The 16,256-nt window shown below is 51.4% G+C and overlaps 1 protein-coding gene across 2 annotated transcripts in view; it reads left to right on the top strand.

Annotated features, from left to right (window-relative positions):
• Positions 1 to 347: 347 nt before the first annotated feature.
• PADI2 (peptidyl arginine deiminase 2) overlaps positions 348 to 16,256 on the top strand; it is a 48,186-nt gene continuing 32,277 nt past the window's right edge. Inside the window, exons 1-3 of one of the 2 annotated variants that reach the window (XM_064281362.1) lie at positions 348 to 515; positions 12,669 to 12,852; positions 15,201 to 15,273. In XM_064281362.1, the coding sequence (XP_064137432.1) occupies positions 424 to 515; positions 12,669 to 12,852; positions 15,201 to 15,273 (349 nt within the window). In that variant the 5' untranslated portion in view covers positions 348 to 423. The remainder of the gene's footprint in view (positions 516 to 12,668; positions 12,853 to 15,200; positions 15,274 to 16,256) is intronic. The other variant, XM_064281363.1, reaches the window with a different exon arrangement.

The raw sequence follows: 16,256 nt of genomic DNA, 5'->3' as shown, positions 1-16,256 counted from the left end.
TGTGCTTCCATCAACTCGGGTCCTCGCCCGCACGGCCCCTCCACGGTTTCATTGTCTGCCTCACTAGCCTGGGAGTGCTGGAGGGGAATGGGACCGTGTCCTAGCGCCCAGCAGCTGGGCGCTCACTGAAGAGTTGTTGAATGAATGAATGAACGAATGAATGAATGAGCTAGCAAACCAACACCGAATGGAGGGAACTAACTGGCAGCCGCCAACCTCATCCGGACCACGGGGGCGCCCGCCGACTTGGGGAAGGCGTGGCCACGCTTGACGGGCAGGCGGGCCGCCCCGCCCCACTGGTGGCCGGATAAGGCCGCGCGCTGGGCCGCGGCGGGCGCAGGCGGCTGGAGCGGGTGCACCCGCGACAGGTGGCACGGTGCGGACCGGGAGCGGAACGGGGCGAGGACTGGCACTGCGGGGAAGATGCTGCGCGAGCGGACAGTGCGGCTGCAGTACGGTAGCCGCGTGGAGGCGGTGTACGTGCTGGGCACCTACCTCTGGACCGATGTCTACAGGTGAGCGGGCTTCCGCGCCAGCCGGAAACACCCTGCCCCAATCCTGAGGCTCAGGCCTGAGATCTCGCCCCCAGAAGCCCTGGGAGCCCGCACATCGCACCCTGAGACCTCCCCTGACTCAGGGACATAGACAGTCTTCCTCTGCACCGAGCTGCCCTTCATCCTGAGGCCCCCGCTCCCAGAAATCCTAAGAACACCACCTAGAAACCCTGAGAGCCCCCAAACCTTGTGTCAGCCTCCCTGACATCCTGAGACCACCCACACACACGCTGACACAGCCTCCGCCCTGCTGTGTCAATACATTTCCCCAGTTCGCCTTCCCTTCAGCCCATTCTTCCCACCTCCTGACCCTCTCCCAGAGAGACTTCAGTCCCCATGGCCCCAGCTTCTCCCACCACCTTTTCACTTCCCCACTTTTCTCTCAGCACATTCCTGCTTCCCCCTTAGGGCCCTCCCTTCTCTTCAGACCCTCCTGACTCAGGACTGCCCCAGCCCAGCCTCGCCCATCCCTGTCCCACTCTCAGCCCAGCCTCCTCCTGCCCGGTTCTCCCACTCTCAGCTTTGCTGGGGTCCAGGCAGGGCCAGAGGGGATCTGCTCTTGGGCGGTATCTGGCCCCAGGTGTTGATCAGGCTCCGATTTCGCCCTGTGGGGGCCGCTGCTGGTGGCCTGTCCCCAGGCACTGGCGGTGCACTCCTTGTCCCCAGATGCCTTCCCTTGACTTCACCCTGAGCTCAGAGAGAGGCCTTATTCCATTGGGCTGAGGCCTGGGGCTCCAGATACCAAGACAAGGTCCTTGTTGGAAGAGCAAAGAGCACTCCTCATTCTGGATCCTATTCCCTCCCCTCTTGTCCCGGTCCAAGGACTTGGTGGAAGTGGGACTTACAGAATCTCTGAGAGAGCAGGACTTGGGGTGGGGAAACCGAGGTCAGGTGCCACCACTGACTCAGCCAAGTCCACTGACCCATCTCCCCTGTAGTGTGTGAGGCAGGACCTGGCGAAGGTGTGGCTGGTGTGAATGAATTGGTGGAGAGAGCCCAGGTAGGATAGTGCTGAGGTTTTACCTACAGCCCTCTATTCCAGCCCTTTGAAATATTTCCCATTGCTGAGCGGAGGGAGCATGCAGGCCTTGGACAGGTCCCCTACCTCTCTGTGCCTTGAGGTGACCTCACATGTAGGTGCCAACATGGCTTATTGCTCCCAAATCATTCTGTCAGCTGGAGGTTGCTCAGAGTGCCCTGGTTCTCCCAGGCCCCCATTGAACCCCATCCCTTTGTCTTCCCCACATGCCCTCCCGCAGCCCTGCTCCTTCTTTCACCTCCTAGGGCCCTGACAACCCTGCCCAGCCAGTCTCCTGCAACGTCCACTGCACGCACTAGCCATGTGCTGATACCATCAAGCCCCAGCCAAATACCTCTCCCACAGCCCAACCTCCTGGAAGGCAAGAGCCCAGTCACCCCACCTGCTGACCCAACCGGCCCCTGGGACCTGGGACGCTCTCCACTCATTCACCCCTGGCCCCAGCCTGAGCCGTCCCACATATAAAGCTCAGGGTGGACTGGGTGGTCTCAAGGGTGGTAACACAGCAGAGGAGTGTGGTCCAGGCCCCAGTGGCCTGAGGGAGTGCCCCTCCCTTCGCCACCCCAGCTCTGAACTGGGAACTGCTGGGGAATGGGCTGAGAGCCAGGGCACTCAGGTCTGTAAGCCTCAGCTGTCACCACCCGCCTGTTTGTTCACTGGGGCACTTTTTGTGCAGCCTGCAAGACTGGCACTGTGCTGGATCCTCAGGTCCCATACCCTGTCTCTGTCCTAGCACAGAGCGCCCAGCTGGGGGATTGGGGGAGCAGAGATTGGGGGGGAGGCGTGGGCAGGTGGCAGGGAAGTGATGGTTCCCTTTGTCCTTCCCGAAGACACCAGGCACAGCCACCACCACCCCCCACCTCCACTTAAGATTCCCCAGCAACACCAAGAGAGGCGGCGCAGTCTGGACCAGCACTGCGCAAAAGAAATCGAATGCAAGCCACAAATAGTCACATCTGTCATTCTAAATTTTCTAGTAGCCACATTTTTAAAAAAGTTAAGCAGGTGAAATTAATCATAAACTATATATACAAATAATGTGCTAAAAATAATATATTAATTTTAATAATATAAAATTTAAATTATTTTGACAATATAAAATTAATTTAATAATATAATATTATTTTAATAATATATTTGATCCAGTATATCCAAACATTATAACTTCAATGTACAATCAATATAAAAATTATCAGTGAGATTGGTTCCATTCTTGCTTTCGTTCTAAGTCTTTGAAATCCGGTGTGTGTCTCACACTCACAGCACCCAGCACATTGCAGTGGGGACTAACCACAAGTCAGGTGCTCAGTAGGCACATGTAGCTGGTGGCCACCGTACTGGACAGTGCAGGGCCACAGCTGAGTTTCTCAACCTTGGCACCATTGACATTTGGGGCAGGATTATTCTTTGTCATGGGAGCCACTCTGGGGATTGTGGGATGTTTAGCAGCATCCCTGGCCTCTATCCCCTAGATGCCAGTAGCACCCCCTTAGCTGTGACAACCAAAAATGACTCCAGACATTGCCACATGTCCCCTATGGGGATGGAGGCACAAAATCACCTCTAGTTGAGAACCACTGGTCGAGAGGAGGGAAGCCTCTTTTGGAACTAAGCTTTGACTGCTACTGTTACTCCTAATATCCGCAACAATAACAGCTACTTACTGTCAGTGTTAATGATTGCTGTTATTGTTGTTAGGACCTGTCACGTTGGTTCCGACTCATAGCAACCCTTTGTACAACAGAACAAAACACTGCCTGGTCCTACACCATCCTCACAGTCATTGCTATGCTTGAGCCCATTGTTGCAGCCACTGTGTGTCATCCATCTCATTGAGGGCCTTCTCTTTTTCACTGACCCTTTACTTTACCAAGCATGATGTCCTTCTCCAGGTGATATTAATAAACACTTAAGAACCAAAAGCATTATCACATTTCATTCTCACCACAGACCTCGGAGGTCTTGCTGGGAACATCCCCATTTTATAGATGAGGAGAGTGAGGCTCAGACAGGTGAAGCCATTTGCCTGATATCACGCAGGACTCAGATCCACCACTCTGTCCCATGCGACCCTAAAATGAGCAGGTTGAACTGGATGACCCTTTCAGCCTGTGTCCCTTCCACCCTCCACCAGGGCCACAAGCCCGGTGCCCCCAGAAACTTCCCTCCATCCCCATTCTGCCCTCAATTTCCAACCACATCCCACTGAGTTCTTCCCACCTAAACACACTCAGAACCCCAAATGATGCCCCCAGGACCTCCAAGTAGTCCCAAAGGGACAAAGCCTGGTGGGTCCTGAACCCAGTTAACTAAGGAGTGCTTCCCTGACCCCTCATTCCTTCTGGGTCCCAAAGGTTAGTGAACAGGCCTCCACCCCACACTCTCTCTTCCCAAGGGCTCTGGGCCCCTTTCCCCTCTCAGACACACTGCAGGGCCTCATCTGCCCCATCCCACAGCAGGCCTCGTGGTCCTGGCAGGAGCTGCCCCATAAGTGTTATCTCCCCTCCGTCCTTCCCTACAATTGTAAGAGGCACTCAGAGTGAAGGCTGCTCTCAGGGCTTGAGAAGCAGGTGGGTAGTAGAAAGAGGCAGGATTCAAGGTAGCCCAGACTAGGTTTCCACCTACTCTATGTGACCTTGAGCAAATCACTTGACTTTGCTGTGCCTCCACCTCCTCGTCTGGACAGTGGGGATGTATGAGGGTCAATCAGAAAATAAGAGGAAGAATCTGGTGCCTGGTAGAAACTGTGGGCATGGTTACAGTCATCCAGGCCACCATGGGAAGAGGTGTTCTGGGCCACCCACCTTTCCCAGGAAAACTGGCCCCTTTGGGGATGGATGCCCTGACCCCAGCCACATTCTGCCTGCTAGCCTCCAGCAAGCTATGAGTAGATGCACAGAAAGAAGGAAGTAGGCTTTTTTCTAGAGGTTGTACTTTGTAGTCATTATTAAAGATACTGGATTTTTTCCTTCTGGTACCCCTACATGTACTTGTCTTTGATCTGGCATGGGTGTGCCTGGTCCACACAGTCTCCCCCGGTGGTCCATTTAGCTGGCGGCCAGTTCTTCACTGAAGCTAGCCTGGGTCCCCATGTGATTCTGACTTGGAGAGAGGGTATTGAGTGAGTGCCGTCTGCAGGTTGGTTCTGCCCTCCCCACCCACCTCTTGTGAATGATCTCGTCCCTGTTCTGGAGCCCTGGTCACCACTGGAGACTGGGAGGGCATGGAGGGCGGGCAGCCTTGGAATAAAGTGGAGGGGTGGCCAAGCTCTGCAAGCTCTCCCACTGACCCACAAACTTAGCCTTGGATACAGTCTGTCCTTTCTCCACCTCGGTTTGTGTGTCTGTCCAAGGGAGTGAGAGTTCCTTGATAAGGCATGTGTCCCCTTTTTCTCCTTGCTGGAGAGAGAAGGACAGGATTTGTGTCCAGACGTTGCAGGAGCCTCAGTGAATAGGGATGATGTTAATGGTCATCTCTTGTCTCTTTGTTCTGTTTTCTTTTGACCTCACCATGAGCCATGAGGTGGGAGGTGGGGTGATCCGCCTGCCCATCTTCCCAGGGATACCACAGGGCAGGGACCAACCAGCTATTTTCCAGGCAGGTCCTTGCCCATCACTCCCTGGCAGAAGATAGGAAGAGGGTACCAGGGCGGGAGTTCTAGACATTGGCACAGTAAAATGCTGGGGAAAAAGAAACAAGTATAGATGTGTATCCTGCCTCGGAGAAGAGCCCAGAGAATTTCAGTTCTTCCTCATTTCTAACTGACTCCCAGACTTTCTCTCTTTGCCCCTTGGTTGAGGTGAGTGCTGGGGGATTTACTTGATTGTTTTTTAAAGTATCCTTAGGACAAAGTTCAGGGGGAGTCCGAGATCCAGTGTGAAGTGCTGGGAGCTCAAGGTGCCATGGTCTCCCCTTCCCATAGTGTACCAGGCCTCATCTTGCAGGCCCGGTCTCCTGCCTATTCCCCTGCATGCGATCTATTCTGCATTTGTGGATGCCATTAGCCCTTGAATGTGCCAGGCTCAGACCCACTTCAGGGCCTTTGCAGCTGCTGTTCCCCCTGTCTGGAACACTTTCCCCCTGTCTGGAACACTCTCCCCCAGACCACCACACGCCCAGCTCCTCATGAGTCAAGTCTCAGCTCAAACGTCACCTCCTCTGAGCAGCCTTCCTTGACCACCACATTTTGTAATGCCCTACCCAAAACAGTAGGCACTCTCTACCTCATTATTTTCTTTTTCTTTTCAATCTTATTTAAGTAGTATCGGTAGGTAACATTTACTGAGCACCTGCTAGCCACCAGGCAGCCTCCTTAGCCCTTTGCATGTTCATCTCCCATGTTTTGGTACCTTACATGTGTTTAAAGCTCACAACAACTTCATGAGTTAGCTAATGTTATTGCCCTCCTTTTACACTTGGGGAAGCTGAGGTCAGGAATGTTTGTCCAAGATTACACAGCTAGTAAATGGTGGGGGTGGGATTCAGACTCAAGCAGAGCCCCTCAGCTGGGCCACCTTCCTGGGACTGGTGTTTTGGGCATGTCCTCGTCCACGCCCCCTGCCCGCCTTGTTCATGGGCAAATCCAGTCCCGAGTCAACACAGTGACCTTGGTTGCGTAAATGAACGAATAGATGTGCCAAAGATGCATGGTGAATGGCCTCGCATTGGGCCGAGCTCTCCACCCTCAGCCTCAAGGGACCAGCAGGGGTAGTACAGCCTGTAGAAGGTTAAGGGCATGTGGCCGAGCTTGGCCAGAGCTACATACACTTGCTCCCGAGAGAGTGTCGGTGGGAAGGGATCCAGGGCAGGTCAGGTGGCCCCATAAATTAGGACAACGCCCAGAGCCCTCAACCCTAAAAGGGAGGCCCTGCCAGGAGCTGCTCCAGTTTTGAGCTAGTTCCCAGGTGGAGGCCTGAGGAGCACTTGGTGGCACCCCGCATGCCCAGCTCACAGCCCCCTGCACAGCTGGGGTCCCTGAGAGCCTTCCCTACTGCCCACAGGGCCCTGAGTCAGGGCTGGAGCATGGTGGCAGGGGCTCACCCCATGCCCACCCTCTAGCTGGACGCACACCTGATAAGCTTTGGGGAGGCCGTTTTTGGAGGTAGCTATCTCATGCCGGGCCTGCAAGATCCTGGACCCAGGGGCTTTGACTGGCCTGAGATCTGCTTATGTGGGTCATTCATCCAAGAGGCCAGGGGAGAAATCAGCCTTTGTTGTCCTCTCTGTGGGCCTCTGACCCACACCTACAAAATAAGCAGGGGACTCTACTCTAGAAGTCCCTATGGGCCTCTCCTTTGAGCCCTCTCCTGAATCAGCCTGCCCCTCCCCCAACTAGATGCTCCTACTTGGAGGACTTTTAGGGAGGATTCTAACCTATGAATTCTCTCCTACAGAGAGAGCACCAGGGCCAGAGCTCAGAGAGCTTGAGCTTCCCTCCCAGCTCTGCCATTACCATCCCTGAGAATTGAAACAAGTGCCCGCCCTCTGTGAGCCTTGGTGTATTCATCTGTAAAATAGGCTGACATTAGTACAGGCCTTATGGCGTTATTAAAAGAGTGGACTGAGCTCATGTGGGTCCAGGGCTGGTACAGTGCCTGGCACATAGTAAGTGCTCAGTATGTAGTTATCATGAATTACTTTGGGGTTTGTTACTATATTATTAAGACAAATAATAATGAGACATGGTCTCTGCCTTCAAAGAGTTCATAATGCAGGAGGAAAAGTTGAACATTTGTAAAGTGTTGTCTGAGGCACCAGCAAAGAAAGGGAGAGATGAGTTCTGGCTCTGAGATCAGGGAAGACTTCCTGGAGGAAGTGGCAGCCAAACTGGGTCTTAGAGGTTGGGATTCAGAGTGAGACCAAGGACATGCCACATGGATCAGCAGGAGCAAAGGCACCAAGGCACGAAAGATATAGGTCACACAGAGGTAGAAGGGTATAGTTTCAGTGGCCTGGACTATAAGTTGGTAGATCAATGAACTTGAACCAGGGGCTTTGAATGCAGGGCTCAGACGTGTTGGACTTTGTTCTTTAGTCAGCAAGGAGTCATTGAAGTTTTCTGAGGAGAGAAGTGACAGTAGATTTGATTGTTTCTTCCCTAAGGGGGGAACCCAGGGCAGTTGGAGGCACTGGTGAGAGGGGCTGCTGAGGTTACCAGGTAGAAGAAGGAGCCTGGCTGAAGACAGATGTCATCATTTTGCCTCCACCAGTGCCCTTAGGGCTCCAGCCACCACCATACTGAGCACCAGGTGTGAGGCCTGAGCTGGGATCATCCTAACCCTGGCCTTGCCTCGCTCCCTTGATCCCTCCCTTCCCCTCGAAGGTGCTCGCCATGGGGTTACACACCATGCTGGCACCAACAACTCCCTCCTCATGCTCCTCCGGAGACCTGAGGGCAGGACGTAACTGCCAGGCTGCCAGGAGCTGGGGTCACTCTAGGGATGAGCCCTGGCTGGTGTTAATGAGGCCCAGGGCAGGTAGACAAGCTGAAAGAGCCAGATACCAGCTAGGAGCAGGCATGTCATGTTTCAAGTCTAGAGCTATGAGTGAGCCATCCCAGCCCTGAAAGGCTAAGCCAGTGACCCTCCCCACTGAGTAGAGACCAGAGAGGCTGGGTGGCTTCCCAGAAGTCACACAGCATTCATGGGGCTGAGCAGATGTTAGGTCACAAAGCCCCAGAATTCCTTGGGCTGGGCTTAGTAAACACCCCTCTTCTATGTCTGTCACTCTTCTCCAGGCCTTTCTCAAAGCTCCTTTCTTTGACATTAGCCAGCAGCCATTTCTCTCCATTTCCACAGCCACCACCCTGTCCCAAGCCACCATCGTGGCTCACCTCACAGCTGCAGTTGCCTCTTCAGTGGTCCCCCCACTTCCACTATTGCTGTCCTGACATCCCTTCCCTACCCTGCACCTGGGTGATCTGTTTACAGTGCAGAAAGGATCACGTCAACCCTGCTTAGAAGCCTTCGGTGACCCCACTACTCTCAGGAGAAAGACCGAGTCCTCACTATCTCTGGCTTCTCCTCCTGCCACGCTCCTTCCCGCTTGCTCACAGACCCCAGCCACACTGCCCTCCTTCCAGTTTCTTGAACATGCTGAGCTAGCTTCCACCTTCCAAGCTTACATGGAAATGCTTGGACATCTCTGCTCCTCTTCCTCTCCTCTCTCTGTCCAGTTTAAGCAACACTCAAAGCTCAAAGTGTGGTTCCCAGACCAGCAGCGTCAGTATCAGACTAGGAGCTTGTTAGAAATGGAGATTCTTGGGCCCCACCTCAGACCTCTAAATCAGAAACTTTGGGGGTGGGCCTAGCAGTCTGTGTTTTAACAATGCTACTGACAGTTGAGAAACCAAGCCAGGTCCCGTCAAGTCGACTCTGACTCATGGCGAGCCCATGTGTGTCAGCGTAGAACTGGACTCCACAGGGTTTTCAACGGCTGATTTTTTTGGAAGTAGATCGCCTGGCCTTTCTTCTGTGGTGCCTCTGGGTAGATCGGAACCTCCAACCTTTTAGTCAGTCAGCAGTTAAAAGGATTAACCATTTGTACCACCCAGGGATTCCAAAGTTTGAGAACTGCTGGTCAAATTCATTCTTGTCCATTCTTTAGAGTCTAGAGTTCAGATCTCAGCTCAAATGCCACTTCCTCAGGGAAGCCCTCCCTTATTCCCAGACCAGGACAGGTTTCTTGACAGCCCATACTTCTCCTGTGTGGTAATTATCACAGCTGTAATCACACAATTAATTGTGCAATCTATTGAAAGTCTTTCTTTCCCATTAGAATATAAGCTCAGTGGACCCAGGGAACATATGACCTTTAAATTATTAAGATATCTAACATATTATCTTGGGGCCAATCTACCCCCAGCACTAAGAACTGTGCCTGGCACAGAGTAAGTGCTCAATAAATATGTGTTGAGTGAATGAACGACCACATAAGCAAGCCCTCCTCTTCCAGCCCTTCCTACAGCAAACATCTATAGAGTTCTTACTGTGTGCCTGTGCGAGGGCAGGTGCTGGAACAAACAAAAGAAGAAGATATGACCCCTACCTTCAAGGAGCTAACTGCCACATAGAAAAATAAACATGAGGATCAATCAATTGAGTTGGGTCTCCAAGGAGGGATGGACATTTGCCAAGCAGAGAAGTTAGTGAAAAGCATTTTAGTTAGAAGGAACAGCATATGCAAAAGAAAGAAAAAAGCATGGTAAGTGAAAGAATGGAGGGAGTTTACGGGGTCGAAGAAGTTGCAGGAAATGAGGCTGGAGGGTCATGTTGAGATGCACTGGCCAAATACCACTGATTGAACACAAGCTGAAGAGTTTGGATTTTATTGTACAGGTGGGCCACCAAGGAGCCACTGAATATTTTCAAGCAAGCAAGTGACTTGATTTCTTTAAAAAAAATAAATCACTCTGCTAACCAAGTTTGGAAAGCTAAGAGGGGTAGGTTCATTCACGCATTTATTCACAGAGTATGTATTGAGCCTGGCCATGTCCTGGGCGCTAAGACACAATGATGGGCGTAGTAGACATGGTCCAGGGACTGGCAGCCCTTCCTGTCCACATTGTCTTTAGCCTCTTTCCAATAAGCAAGGATGTCACAACCACTACCACCATTCTTCCCACACATACTCCACTTCCCTCAATACTGTCCTGGGCCCCTCCACAGCCTCCGCAGCCCCTGGCTCTCAGGTTTCTGTGGGGAATTCTGAGAGGCTCTTCTAGGGGAGGGAAGCAACCAACAGGACCCACAAGGGGACAATGGGCACCTTTGTTGCTTCTGCCAGGGCTGCTCCAAGAATAGCTGTATGCTCAGCTTGGATGGGGCTTGTTCCTGGGGGGCATGGGATGGTGTGGGGCCTTTGAGCTCCAGTGTGGGCTGGGCATGAACCCCCTGGGCCTTCAAGGTCTCCTCTAGTTTCTCATTAACCCAGAGGAATGAAGGCTGGCAGGAAGCAGCACTTACAGCAACTATTGTTAGAGTCTGGCTTTTATGAGATCATGTGAGTTGGTAAAGATTTTTTTTTTTTTTAAATAGAATTGTTTGCAGAAGACCCACTCTATAAAACCAAATGAATAACAGAGACTCTTGTTAAAGTGAGGCTGGGGGGTTGGGCAGAGAGATCCCAGATTTTCAGCTTCCCACCCCCCGCCCCCCCCACTCCTGCATCTAGGCCATGCCCTGTCTGTGCTCCCCAGACTCCAGCCACCTCTGACCTGGTCCCATCCTTTTATTTTACATTTAAAGGAACTGAGAGAGAGAAAGCACCTTGCCCGAGGCCACCAAGCAAGTTGGGCGAAGCTAGGACTTGCACTTGAGGAATGTTCCCAAACTGAGTCCACGTTTTCCCAGACTCTCACAATTTTGCCAAAACCACATTCCACCTGTAGTACAACTTACAACATTTCTTTAAACCGACACACATTTTTCTTAGCAACTTTATTTTAAACAATAAATGGAAAGCCATAAAGTCGCCATAAAGAGATAAGGCATTTAATAAACATATAAATCTTCTTTTGGAGTCCTTGGGTAACACAAACGGTTAATGCATTCAGCTGCCATTTGAAAGGTTGAAGTCCACCCAGAGGCACCTCGAAAGAAAGGCCTGGTGATCTACTTCCAAAAATCAGCCATTGATAACTCTGTGGAGCACAGTTCTACTCTGACACGCACAGGGTTGCCATGAGTCGGAATAAGTCTTTTAAAATGCTCATCCATCTGCCACCTTACGTAGCATATTACGTGCTCGGGTGGTACCCACAGCTTCCTCTGGGAAATGCTGGCTGTGTCCTCTGAAAGGCTCACCTTCTATCAGGCTCAGTTCCGCACTCTTGCTGGGGGTGTGCAATACGTTTCCTGTGCTAGACTCTGTGAAGGATGAGGGGTGGGATAAAGTAGGTCGTGCTCTCAAAGAAAACCAAAAAAACAAATCTGTTGCCGCTGAGTCCATTCCAACTCATGGCGACCCCATGTGTTACAGAGTAGAACTGCTCCATAGGGTTTTCTTGGCTATGGCCTTAATGGAAGCAGATCACCAGGCCTGTCTTCCGGGGGACTGCTGGATATGTCTGAACTGCCAAGCTTTATGTTAGCAGCCCATTGCAAACAGCTTGTGCCACCCAGGGACCTTAGGCCCTGCCCTTAGAGGGTTTATAATCCAGAGGAGGAAGGTAACAGCAACATCACCAGACAGGATATGACCCGTGCCCTGTGAAGGATAAGAAACGAGGGCTATGTGGACAGGAAGGGGCTGTGTGGACAGAAAGGCAAGTGCTCGTGCTTTGGCTTACAGGTGGGCAAATGGACACTCAGAAGTGAGAAGAGACTCATCAAGACCCCTCCATCAAGTCAGTGGCAAAATTGGGCTTGACCCCAAGTCTTCTGCACATGTATCCCTAATCCAGGGTTTTTGCCCAGACTCTGTACCCCTCCTCATGATGGGTGTGGACAGAAGGCAGCAGGCCCCAGCCAACAAGCCTCAGATCAGCTCATGTCCGGTAGGGGAATGAGTGTGGAGAGGTGGTCCATCTTTCACCATCTTTCCTGGGACCCAGCATCCCCACGACAGGGTGAGAAGGATGGCAGATGGCAGAGAGACAAGAAACGGAGTGGCCCTGGGGCTTCTTTTTTGAGCTCCTTTCCCAGCACTGGGCATGAGCTGCCTGGATCCCTGCCCACTCTCTCCTGCCAGTCCCTGCGACCAGTGGTCTTTGCCAGGACTCCCTGCAGCCTGTGGCCTGGGCCAGAGAGTCCTGCCTGGTGGCCTCTACAGATTCACACTCATGGCTTAGGCCACCACAGGGCTCTAACCACGATACTACACCGCTAAATGTCTAGACCGGTGATTCTCAAAGTGTGGCCCCCGTAGCTGCGCATCAACAGTGCCTACGAACATGTTGGAAATGTAAATTCTTGTCCCACCAGGTGATGACAATGCAGCTGCTTTCTTTAGGGTTCCCCAGATCAGATGAGCTGGGAGGGCCCTTGTAGCATCGCCCCCCCAGGAGCCTCTCCCTACACCCCTTTGTCCTACCTACCCCAGGGCTCCCTATGACCCTCTCTCCTATGTCCCTACAGCGCCGCCCCAGCCGAGGCCCAAACCTTCAGCCTGAAGCACTCGGAGCGCGTGCGGGTGGAGGTGGTACGTGATGGACAAGCCGAGGAGGTGGCCACCAATGGCAAACAGCGCTGGCTTCTCTCACCCACCACTACGCTGCGGCTCACCATGAATCAGGCGAGCATTGAGGCCAGCAGCGACAAGGTACCAGGCTAGGGAGGCCCACTCTCCGTGGGCTGCAGGGGACCAGTGGCCATGTTGAAATCGAGGCAGGCTACACCAGCGCTGACCAACAGAAAGAGTGGAAGCCACATACGTCACTTTCCATTGTCTAGTGAGATTATTTTCAATAATCTATTTTACTTAACTTTGTGTATCAAAATATTATTATTTCAACATGCCATCAATATGAAAAATAATAACAAGATAGTTTACATTACTCAGACTGAGTCTTTAAAATCCGGTGTGTATTTTATACTTACAGCACATTTCAGTTCAGATTTGTACATTTTAAGTGCTCAACAGCCACACGAGGCTAGTAGCTACTGTATTGGACAGTGCAGTGTTAGCCCCTGGGACAATGGCTTCATGTTCTTAGGTGCTGTTGAGTCGGTGCTGGCTCATAGCGACCCTGTGTACAACAGAACAAAACACTGCCCAGTCCTACACCATCCTCACAATCGTTGCTATGCTTGAGCCCATTGTTGCAGCCACTGTGTCAATCCATCTCATTAAGGGTCTTCCTCTTTTTCACTGACCCTCTATGTTACCAAGCTTGATGTCTTTCTCCAGGGACTAGTCCCTCCTGATAGCATGTCCAAACTACATGAGACGGAGTCTCATCATCCTTGCTTCTAGGGTACATTCTGAGTATACTTCTTCCAAGACAGATTTGTTCATTCTTCTGGCAGTCCATTGTATATTCAATATTCTTCGCCAACACCACAATTCAAACACATCAATTCTTCTTTAGCCTTCCGTATTCATTGCCCAGCCTTTACATGCATATGAGGTAGTTGAAAACACTATGGCATAGGTCAGGTGCACCTTAGTCCTCAAGGTGACATCTTTGCTTTTTAACGCTTTAAAGAGGTCTTTTGCAGCACATTTGCCCAATGCAATGCATCTTTTGATTTCTTGACTGCTGCTTCCTTGTGGATTGTGGATTCAAGTAAAATGAAATCCTTGACAACTTCAATATTTTCTCCATTTATCATGATGTTGCTTATTGGTCCAGTTGTGGGATTTTTGTTTTCTTTACGTTGAGGTGCAATACATACTGAAGGCTGTAGTCTTTGGTCTTCATCAGTGTTTCAAGTCATCTTCACTTTCAGCAAGCAAGGTTGTGTCATCTGTATATCGAAGGTTGTTAATTAGTCTTTCTTCAGTCCTGATGCTGCATTCTTCATATAGTCCAGCTTCTCGGATTATTTGCCCAGCATACAGATTGAATAAGCATGGTGAAAGGATACAACCCTGACACACACCTTTCCTGATTTTAAACCATGCAGTATCCCCTTGTTCTGTCTGAATGACTGCCTTTGGTCTACGTGCAGGTTCCTCATGAGCACAATTAAGTGTTCTGGAATTCCCAGTGACTTCATAGAGGGTTATAATTGTGGACCATTGAATGCTAAAAAGTTTAGAAGCTCAAAACCATAGAATATTAGAATCCTTGGAAGTTACAACCATGAGGTCCTTGGTTGCATTGTCTGTAAAATAGGTTGCTAAGGACCCACAGGGAGACAGCAGTGGTTTAGTGCTAGAATTCATGCCTTCCATGTGGGGAGAGTGAGTTTAATTCCTGGCCAATGTACCTCATGCTCCGCCACCATCTGTCTGTCAGTGGAGGCTTGCCTGTTGTTATGATGCTGAGCAGGTTTCAGTAGAGCTTCCAGACTAAGATAGACTAGGAAGAAAGGCCTGGTGATCTACATCTGAAAGTCAGTCAGTATGACTTTATAGATCCCAGTCATTCCTTCTGCAACCAGTCGTGGGGGCAGTGCAGGACTGGGCAGTGTTTCGTTCCATCGGGTATCAGGTCACCACGAGTTGGAGACTGACTCAATGGCCACAAGTAACAACAAGGATCCATGGGGTGAAACGATTTGCCCAAGGCCACATAGTGATTTAGTGGTGAAGCTGGGACCCAAACTGTCTCCTTACTGGGTTCTCTAATTATGCACAATCCCTTTGCCACGTGCCCCATCACAGTGACGGCAGTGGGCATTGTACAAGGAAAAGGTTAGCCCCACTCCCTGGGAGCCTAGCAGGAGCTAGACATATAACATGGCAGGTGTGGGGCCCCACAGTGAGCACAGGTAGGCACATGGCACCTGGATGCTGTCTGTGAGGAGGAGAGTCCACCATCTAGTTTAGTGATCTGGGAGCAGCTGCTCACCAACCCAGGAGAGCTTCCTGGAGGAAATGGTTGGGACATCCAAAGATGGCTGGTTTGACAGGCTGTGAGGTATGAGCTGGGAAGTTGTTCCTGTTTGTGATCTGTGATCTCTGCTCTTCTCTCCCTCCCAATGTGCCCCCTTCCCACCAAGGTCACCGTCAACTACTATGAGCAGGAGGGGAACACTCCCATCGACCAAGCTGGGCTCTTCCTCACGGCCATTGGTGAGTTAGCATGGCTTGGTCTGGGTGCCTTCATCCCCCAGGGCCTAGCATTACCACCTTCTCAGTGACACTTAGGCCAGGCAAGTGTTCAGCACTGCAGACCTAACATTAGTGGCTCCTTCTGAATAATGCAGGCCCGTGGAGAGATACCATCGGGGCCCTGGCATCTCTGTACTAGGGGTAGAGGAATTCCTGCAGGAGGAGGCGTGCCCTGGTCTGCCAGAGACTCACCCCCATGTCAGAGTCACCATCAGTTCTGTGGGCCAAGGAGGAGAAAGAGGGAACTCCATCCCTATCTCACCCCCTCCCCAGCCTGGAGAAAACATGGTGAGGGCAATGGCCACAGTCTACAAAGCCTGCTGTTGACCTTGATAATCCCAGATGCCCTCTTGCCCTCCTGAGACACCCAGCCCTGGGTGCACAGAGATGCAGCCCTGGGTCACTAACTCACCTAGTGCAAGCTCCTCATTTGACCCACAAGCACAGTGAGGCCCAGAGAGGTTAGGGGACTCATTCAAAGTCACACAGCCACTCAGTGGTAGGTTGGGTCCAGAGCTCAGGATTATTCTCCTCTCAGGTTCTTTCCATTGCACCGTACTGCCCTGCCCTGGGGCCAGGCCTGCTTGGGGAGGGGAAGGGGTGTTGAAGCCCAGCCTAGGGTAGCAGGGTCCAGGGATATGGTCCTCTGAACCCTCAGTCACTGGACTCTTCTGCAGTTGTGGTGATACTTTCATAATTAAAAAAAAAAAAAAATTAAATCATAGTATGTTTAATTATGCCGGAAGGAAATTCCAGAGGGTCATTTTAGCTATCCAGCCTTTGTTTAGTATTGACACGGCTACCACATGGCAAGGGGAGGGAACTCCCCATTGTTGCGGACCTACTATGTGCCAAATGCTTTAAAAATAATGATATCTCCAATTTATTGAACACCTACTGTGTGTCCAGGACCACGCAGGGTGCTTTGAGGATGACAACAACGA

This window comes from Loxodonta africana, chromosome 3 (genome assembly GCF_030014295.1).
Source record: "Loxodonta africana isolate mLoxAfr1 chromosome 3, mLoxAfr1.hap2, whole genome shotgun sequence".
NCBI lineage: Eukaryota > Metazoa > Chordata > Mammalia > Proboscidea > Elephantidae > Loxodonta > Loxodonta africana.
The sequence above is the reverse complement of the archived record's forward strand: the minus strand, read 5'-3'. Positions and strand labels throughout refer to the sequence as shown.